At 35.9% G+C, this 9,444-nt stretch overlaps 1 protein-coding gene across 1 annotated transcript; it reads left to right on the top strand.

The window, feature by feature from the left end:
• Positions 1–4,395, top strand: LOC111434523 (laccase-14). The gene is made up of 6 exons (XM_023071937.1): positions 1–117; positions 236–387; positions 1,289–1,533; positions 2,092–2,220; positions 3,092–4,039; positions 4,116–4,395. The coding sequence occupies exons 1-6, from the start codon at positions 1–3 to the stop codon at positions 4,250–4,252; spliced, it is 1,728 nt and encodes a 575-aa protein (XP_022927705.1). The 3' UTR covers positions 4,253–4,395.
• The last annotated feature ends 5,049 nt before the right edge of the window (positions 4,396–9,444 follow it).

Genomic DNA, 9,444 nt, shown 5'->3' with positions numbered 1-9,444 from the left:
ATGGGTTTGATAGGTTCCATTGGCTTCACCTCCAAGCTCTCATGGCTACTCATTTGTTGCATCCTCGTCGTTTTCGCTCCGTTTTCGGCAGCAAAAACTCACCGTCATAGTTTTGTGGTACGTCGATTCGAATACCCTTTGTTCATAAATATATGAGGAGGAGATTTGAACTTTGACCTCGATATCGAAGAGGAGTTTTGTGGTTATATATTGATTGAGAATTGTGTTGGAACAGGTGAAATTACGACCAATCACTCGGCTTTGTAGCTCCAAGAATATATTGACGGTAAATGGGAAGTTTCCAGGACCGACGTTGGAAGCTCGAACAGGAGATAGAATCATCGTTCGAGTGATTAATAAGTCAAAATATAATATCACTTTTCATTGGTTAGTCCTCTCTTGCTCTCAATAAAATATTTGTTTGGATTGTTGTTGATAACATGTCTGATGTAAAATTATTATTATTTACGTAGAAAATCAAACCAACTGAACCCGTACGATTTAGCTCGGGTTATGAATTTATCACGCATGAGTTTAAAGAAATAAAATTTTTATAGATTCGATTAGTTCAGTTCATTATTTAATAAGAGTTGTTCGGGTTGAAAAAGTTTACCTCTTGAACAATTGAGTTGGATCTAAAAAAAATATCTTAACCCAACCTAACCCAAACCAACCCATAAACACTCATAAAGACAACATTTTTATATAGTAATTTCAAATTATTGTACTTTAAAGGAAGGTGAGGTTGGCTTACCAAACGAGTTAATTAACAGCTAAATCATGTTCTGATTACTTAATTAATAGTCTAGGGATCCTCTAGAACTATTCTCGACTAAATGCTAAGAATCGTATATCCATCCTGAAGCTTTGAGACTAAAAGTGTATATTATAAGAATTTTCATAAACGGGTCTTTCTTTTAAAGTGGAATTCATCTTTTATTTTTTCCTTTTCATTCACTCCGACTCCTTCCTTTCATCGATTATGTTCGGATCCTTCTTTCCTTTCAAAAAAATGGGAATAGCACTTTCGGTGGATCCCTTTCCTATTTAATTCCCTCCGTTTCCTAGTAAGAATGAGTGACAGTATCCTGTTTAAATAGTAGACACGTGTAATAAATAAAAGAATACTAAAGATTCGAGCCATAGAATTTCTCAGTTCTGACACGAGGTACTTATTAAATCTAATAGAAACGTAGAGACCAAAAATGTATATTATAAGCTTTCACGATGTATATTTTATTTTCTCGACATAGATTATCGTAGTGAACTGTTACGATCGATTATGTAGGCATGGTGTAAAACAAGTAAGAAATCCATGGTACGATGGTCCTGAATACGTAACTCAGTGTCCAATCCTACCAGGCAAGAAGTTCACTTACAAGGTTCAACTCACCAATGAAGAGGGAACCATATGGTGGCATGCTCATAGCGGCTGGGCTCGAGCCACGGTCCATGGCCCTCTCATTATCTACCCAGCCCCACCAAGCACCTACCCCTTCCCTAAACCTCATGCACAAATCCCATTTGTTATTGGTAATTCTTATTCTACCTTTCTACCCATGCTTTTTATTATTATTTTTTTGTCGGGTTTATGAACGTCACGTATATACATATTAGCCGTTAGAGATGTTTATTTAATCCGTGTAGAGACGGTTAGGAACAGAGCGAGAGAATCTCCTCCTAAATAGGAGAGTGAACGAGGGATTGGGGAGAAATTTCTCCGTGTTAACTAAATTGGGTCGGAGGCGAGAATAATATACTCCATCTCCATTTTTTGTGTGCGTGTACGTGTGTGTATGCATGTGCATGTGTGTTTTTTAAAATATATTAGAAAAGAGAAAAATAACTTATTATTGCAAAAATAAATAAATAAAAATTTATAGCAGGCCGAGACAGGGATAGAAATACTGTTAGCTGGACGGGATTGGAGACAAGGATTATATTCTCCGTCTCCATTTTTAAACTATCCGTCTCCATTTTTAAACTATGTTTTAGATCGATATTTACCTGCTTTTTTATCTTTGCCTGAGTCATCGAGATTAGAATCTTTTATCTCGAGTAAATGCGTAATTATTTAAGTTTGTTTTTTAGGTGAGTGGTGGAAGAAGGATGTAATGGAAATTCCAGATAATGCAAAAAGAAGCGGTGGTGAACCAATACTTTCAGATGCCTATACCATCAATGGTCAGCCAGGATATTTTTATCCATGTTCCAAAAAAGGTACAAACTAAATTACAATTTTTTTAATTTCTTATGATATAATTTTTTTTATTTTTTATTTTTTATAATTTTTCGTACCTATTAAAATTGAGAAACAAATTTCAATTAGACCATTAGTATTTTACTTTTACTAAGAAAAAAATTAAATAAATTGTGAGAGTGGGTAGGAGAACGAAACAACGTTAGAAGGGTGTGGAAATCTTTTACTGGCAGACGTGTTTTAAAGTTTTGAGGGGTAGACATGAGGCGGTGTGCCAATAAGGACGTTGGGCCTCGAAGGGGGTGAATTTAGTAGGGTCCCACATCGATTGGAGAAAGGAACCAGTGAAGGGGGTGAATTTAGTAGGGTCCCACCTCGATTGGAGAAAGGAACAAGTGCTAGCAAGGATGCTGGGCCTAAAGGGGGTGGATTGTGTGAGAGTCCCACGTTGGTTGGAGAAGAAAACGAAACACCCTTGTAAGAGTGTGGAAACATTTACGTATTTTAAAGCCTTGAGAGAAGTCGAGATAGGTGGACTTGGCCATTTACATAAATGACTCGAACAACCCAAATTTATAGTTAGGTTCGCTTTGATTCATTATTTCATAAAAGTTGTTTCAGTTGAAAAAAAATACCCATAGAACAATTGGGTTGGGTCTAAAAATGTTAAATCGAGCTAATCCAACTCATCAACATGAATAAATTACCCGAACAACTCAAATCAACCCAAACAAAAAATTTTATAGTTACGTTGAGTTAGATTTATTATTTCATAAAAATTGCTTCGAGTTGAAAAAATTTACCAATCGAACCATCGAATTGAGTCTAAAAATGTCTGAGCCTGACCTAATTCAACTCACGAACATGATCAAAGTTTCTCGAATGTAACAGGAACATTTGAATTAACAGTGGAGCGTGGAAAAACATATCTTCTACGAATGATTAATGCAGTGATGGACGAAGATCTGTTCTTCGCAATTGCAAAGCATGAGATGACATTAGTGGGGAAAGATGGAATCTACATGAAACAAATCAAAACAAATTACATAATGATCACACCAGGCCAATCCATGGACCTTTTGATCACTGCAAATCAAGCCCCAGGCACCTATTTTATGGCCACAAGATCATACTCAAGTGCCTTTGGTGCTGGCTTTGACAACACCACAGCCACAGCCATTCTCAAGTACTCAACAAAATCTTCAATTCCATCATTCCATTTTTTCCCAACATTGCCTCCATATGATCGAACCGAAGCATCGACGGATTTCACGAAACAATTCCGAAGCTTAACGATCAACGGTCGTCGAGCCGATGTTCCGTTGAAAATCGATACTCGTTTGCTTTTCACTTTATCTGTGAATCTATTGAATTGCTCTACTAAAAAGCCTTGTGCTGGAGCATTTGGGAAGAGGTTTGCTGCAAGTGTTAACAATGTGAGCTTTGTAGCTCCATCACTCTCTTTGCTTCAAGCTTATTACTACAAAGTCCCCGGAGTTTTTACGAGGGATTTCCCGAAGAACCCAACGAGGAAATTTAACTACACGGCCGAGGTTATACCGGAAGCTCTTATGTCTACTTCGTTCGGGACTAGGGTTATGGTTTTGGAGTATAATGCTAGTGTGGAGCTTGTCTTGCAAGGTACCAATGTGGTTGCTAGTGATAATCATCCGGTTCATTTGCATGGTTATAGCTTTTACGTTGTTGGATGGGGGTTTGGGAATTTCGACCCGAAAACCGACACGAAACGGTATAATCTCGTTGACCCACCGGAGGAGACGACGGTTGGAGTTCCAAAGAATGGATGGGTTGCTATTCGATTCAAGGCGAATAATCCAGGTATGTCTTTCAAGATTTTTTATTTTAAATTAAGTTTGTGTGGAAATTGAAAAGGTTAATACTTGAGATCATGTAGGTATGTGGTTGATGCATTGCCACCTTGAGCGTCACCAAGTATGGGGCATGAGTATGGTGTTCTTAGTGAAGAATGGGCATGCTCGTGATCAAAAAATTGTTCGTCCTCCACATGATTTGCCTAAATGTTACCATTAGTTTAAGATTACTTTTCATTTGTTTCTATAGTGATCGTGTATTTGTGAAGTGACTGTTCTAATTTCTATTTGTGTGAGTATCTATTTTGATTCATTGAGTCGAGATAGACAATTGTGTATTCAATTTTTCCTTGTGAAAAAGGAAATAGTCGTTGTTTGAGTACTTGTAGTTGGAACTTGAATGATCGAACTACATTCTTCTATCAGTTAGTGTTGGAGAAACAAGATTTTGGTAGTAATGTTATCGTTTTTGTAATAGTTGCTTTGTTGTTGTATTGATATCCTTAACCTCACCGTCACAACAACCCTAGAAGCCTCAACCTCGTTGTTGCAATAGATGCACCAAGCATCACGACTCCTTATAGTTGTCTATTTCGATTTGCATTGTTTCATGGTCAGATTTTTTAACTATGCAATATTGACTTACACAACCGTCGTCTGTAATGGTCCAAGTCAACCTCGTTGAGTACTTGTAGGTGATGTTCTTTCATCCTCAATCAAGTTTCACTTTACGTTCTACCAACTTGTTGGGAAAGAAGTCTCACATCTGCTAATTAAGAGGTTAATTAGTAGCGATTGTTTTTTCGTGAATAATGTGTACGTACGTCTGTAATGGTTCAAGTCCACCGCTAGTAGATATTGTCATCTTTGGGCTTTTCCTTTTGAGCTTCTCCCCAAGGCTTTAATAGCAGTCCAAACCCACCGCTAGCAGATATTGTCCTCTTTGGACTTTCCTTCTCGAGCTTCCCCTCAAGGCTTTAAAAGGTTTTCACACCCTTACAAAGGGTGTTTCGTTCTCCTTCCCAACCAATGTGGGATATCACAACGATGAATTTTTACGGGGAAAGCACTAAAATTTTCTAAACTTGCTTCATAGTTGATAACAACTAATAATTCTCGTAAAATTGCTCCACAAATAACTTTTTTTTTTCTTACTTATTGACTCAAAATCTCTCCCTAAACTTCACTTTGTTCAAAAAATTTCACTACGAGCGACTCTGGCATGTTTGCAAATTTAACCCTTACTTGGGTCTCGGTGATGATATCTACATGTTGCTTTCTAGTATCAACTTTGTTTGGTCCTTGATCAATTTCGTCTTCTTCATAAGAATTTTAATTTTGCAATATACAATTTCTTTCACTCCCTCTTGATCTCGTTAAGGATGCAATAAGAGCCTACAAATAGATTATGGGATATATTTATATACTCAACTCTTTCTACCTTCTCTTATCCAAGTGCATGTTGTTGATGGTCGGGATATATTTATATACTCAACTCTTTCTACCTTCTCTTATCCAAGTGCATGTTGTTGATGGTCGAGGCGAGGGTGCCTGGAAGCTCAGTAGCCAAAAACGGGTGTTGACTCGAGATTTTTGTTTGTCCTCATGTTTTTGTAGTTTGACACATTATTCACATCTTTTGTACCCCATCCTATTCCCTCCTTTAAGAATAAATTGAACATGTGTGCCTGTGTATACGTTTTTACATCGAAACGGATTGTGATGTCAAATGTTTTAAACATAGTCGGTTAGTCACATCCTATTTTTCGAAACCTTATAAATTAATTTGTAACATCAATAGATCCACCAACATTTGTTATTAAGCTTTAATTTGTATGACACCTAAGTAAAAGAGAGGTACATGAATAAATCGAGACCACATCTTAATAACGACGATCCTATGGATAGGATGACTAAAAAGGCTTAAAAAAATTGAAAGTCACTATCTTTACAAATAATGTGCAACTTCTTTTTTGGTGCCTCAACCATTGGAACTTCATTGATAAACGTGTTTTACTTGGAGCAATTTTATGATGACACTTGATGGCCTCAACATTCTTGCAATATGGTCACGTTACTTACTTCTTACTTATAAGAGTGAAGACTATCTCTCAGACCAACACGAGTCCTTCAAACATGATTTAAACTCATGTTGTCACGTTACTTACTTTTCGCTTTTATGAGTAAAGATTATGCTTCAGACCATCACGAATTATTCAAACATGAATTGAACTCATTGAAATGCATCTTAGTAAAATTTTTGGGAGATCGCCCAAGATAGAATTGATTCAAGCTAAACACGTTTAACTATGAAGTTCTTATGATTTAGCTACCAAAAAGATGCACCTTATTGGTATGGGTAGTGAGCGGATATCGACAAGAATTGATTGATCTTAAATCTTTCTTAGTTATCTTATCCTCATAAACATATAATGCAAATCCGAGAAAATTTAAGGATATAGTGCATATTCATAAAACATTAAACAAACATTAAGCATACATTGAAGTTCTCCGCAACAATATACAACATTCATACATGATCGTTGTTGGAGTTAATTTTACGTTGTTCGTAATTGAAATGTTCAAATTCGGTATACTAGGTATCTTTCGATATACGAAAAAGTACAATAATTTGGGGCCTTTAAAAAGCTTAATAACTCAAAAATCTGATCAACCCAACTCATTTCTATCATTGAGATTAGACGGTGTTAGATTCAAATAAATATAAACTTTATGCATTAAATGGTTCTTTAAATTTATTTTTATTTGTTTTTGTAATTACTTTTTTATTATTTCTTATCCTACCACTCTTAAAAATAATTTTTAACTATTCGGAAAATAAAATTTTAAAATACATATTGAAATGAGTTGAAATCAAGTATATAAACATATGTTTTAAGTACTAATGTTTTACTTTTATTAAAAACAACTCTCGAAAATAATTTGTAACTATTTGAAAGGTAACTTGAATTGTAAAATTTAAAACCAGAACAATTAGGTTAGATTTAAAAAGAGTCTCAACCCGATCAGTTCAACCCAATTCAACTTAACTCATTACACTCCATTAAACGCTACAATAATAGTCTAAAAAGCAAAGTTTGTGATAAAAGCAAGGGTAGGTGGGTAGCACTCATGAACAACTATGAAAGAGTTTAAGAAATTGTTAAGTTTATAGGTGTGGAGTAAATGATAGCTCTTCACAAAGAGATATTGAACGTGTTGTGTTTGATATCATGAATGCTGTGTGGGGCTTTTAGAGACATATGAACATTTCAAAATGGATATCAATTGCTAGTTTCATTGGAATATCTAACGTCCTTATTATCATTCCACCTAACTTCTCTTCTTTTGTTTTGCACTTCACGCAATCTACGTAAATTTCAGCTTTTTATATCTTGCTTTTCAATCGAGTTAAGTGCATGTGAATAAATGATGAGAGGGGTGGATTTGAACTTCTAATCGTGTAGCTGGTGATATGATATCTTACTTGATCAAGGGAGGTTCATGTCTATCTCAGAGAGTGCTAGCTCGATCAGCAGGTCTAAGGGGGTCTAAGGGTGTGCGAACTCGTCTGGAGGGCAGATACTCGCATGTGTGGGTCGTGTGTTGAGAAGTACTACACATCCAATTTATCTGAAATGGAAAGCTGCTAATGAGAAAACAATTTTAAATGATGTCTCATCATTTTGTATGTGTTTGCATTTTTCGACCCCAATAGTGAGGTCACTTGCTGAGTATTTCTTAAAATACTTAAGTCTTGTGCTATTCTCATATTCCAGATAAAAGCAAGACACTCATGTATGGACGACGGCTTGTTACGTTGAAGACCATAGAATTTGTGTTAGGATAGTTGCATGTGACAAAATCTCTCAACAAAAGATTTAAATGTTGATGTGGACGGAATTATTAACATCTTAATATAGTTTACTTGCTTTAATTTTAAAAGTTAATGTCACCGAATATAGTTTAGGCATGTCGGTACTAATGCTCTCTTTTTTTATTAATATTTTACACTTTTTTATGATGAATACATTAATCTGTAACAGCTTGAGACACTGCTAGCAGATATTGTCTGCTTTGACCCGTTACGTATGATCGTTGAGATCCCATGTCGGTTGGAGAGAGGAATAAAACACTTCTTATAAGGGTGTGGAAACCTCTCTCTAATAGACGTGTTTTAAAACTGTAAGGCTGAAAGCAATACGTAACGGGCCAAAATGAACAATATATGTTAGTGATGGGTTTAGGCTGTCACAAATGGTATTAGAGTCAGGGCACCGGGAGGTGTGTCAACGAGGACGTTGGCCCTCAAAAAAAGTGAAATGTGAGATCTCACGTCAGTTGAAGAGAAGAATGAAACATTCCTAAGAAATGTGAAATTTTCTTCTTCTTTTTTTTTTTTTTTTATGAATTTTTTAGTTTGAAACTCATCTATCTCATAAAAAAAAAAAAAAGTGGAGTCTTAATAATTACTTTATAAAATAGTTTAGGGACTCATCCAAGTTGTAACAAAACAAGCCCCCTCTAGCACCTCTAACAGATATTGTCTCTTTGAGATTTCCCTCACGGCTTTAAAACGTTTCTGCTAAGGAAAGGTTTCCACACCCTTGTAAAGGGTGTTTCATTCTCCTCCTCAACCAATGTAGGATATCACAATCCACCCTCCTTCAGGGCTTAGAGTCCTCGATAGCACTCGTTCTTTTCTCCAATCAATATGGGACCACCACCAAATCCACTCCCTTTGGAGTCCAGGCGTCCTCACTGGCACATCGCCATGTGTCTACCCCCTTCGGGGAATAGCCTTCTCGCTGGCACATCGTTCAGTGTCTGGCTCTAATACCATTTGTAACGATTCATGTCCACCGCTAGTAGATATTGTCCTCTTTGTGCTTTTCCTTGCCTTCAAGGCTTTAAAACGCCGTCTGTTACGGAAAGGTTTTCATACCCTCATAAAGAGTGTTTCGTTCTCCTCCTCAACCAATATAGAATTTCACATGAACTATATTCTAATCTAAGTGGTAAACAATTTTGAGTAAGAATTAATTGAGCTATGTTCTTATCGATAATTTTGTCTGTCACTCGGTGTATAATTGGATGTGCTTGCTGGAGAGCATAGTCCCAAACATCTGTTCTTAACAGCTCTGACGTGAACTGACAGAAACAGCTTCCTATGAAAACCCAAATTTCCAAAGTCGCTGCCTTTTTTGACTTTATCCACATCTTACACTCCAATACTATTCCCAATCTCTATGCATAGATAAATGATTTACCATTTTTCTATTTTTGTTTTTTATTACATGGATTTATTTTTAGAATTTATTTATTTTTAGTTCTAATGTTTAATTGAAAATATTTATGTTCATAATTGTTTTTTTTTTTTTTTTTTTTTTTTTTTTTTTTTTTTTTTTTTTT

Source organism: Cucurbita moschata, unplaced genomic scaffold (genome assembly GCF_002738365.1).
Source record: "Cucurbita moschata cultivar Rifu unplaced genomic scaffold, Cmos_1.0 Cmo_Scf00045, whole genome shotgun sequence".
Lineage (NCBI taxonomy): Eukaryota > Viridiplantae > Streptophyta > Magnoliopsida > Cucurbitales > Cucurbitaceae > Cucurbita > Cucurbita moschata.
This window is presented reverse-complemented; position numbering and strand designations above follow the sequence as displayed.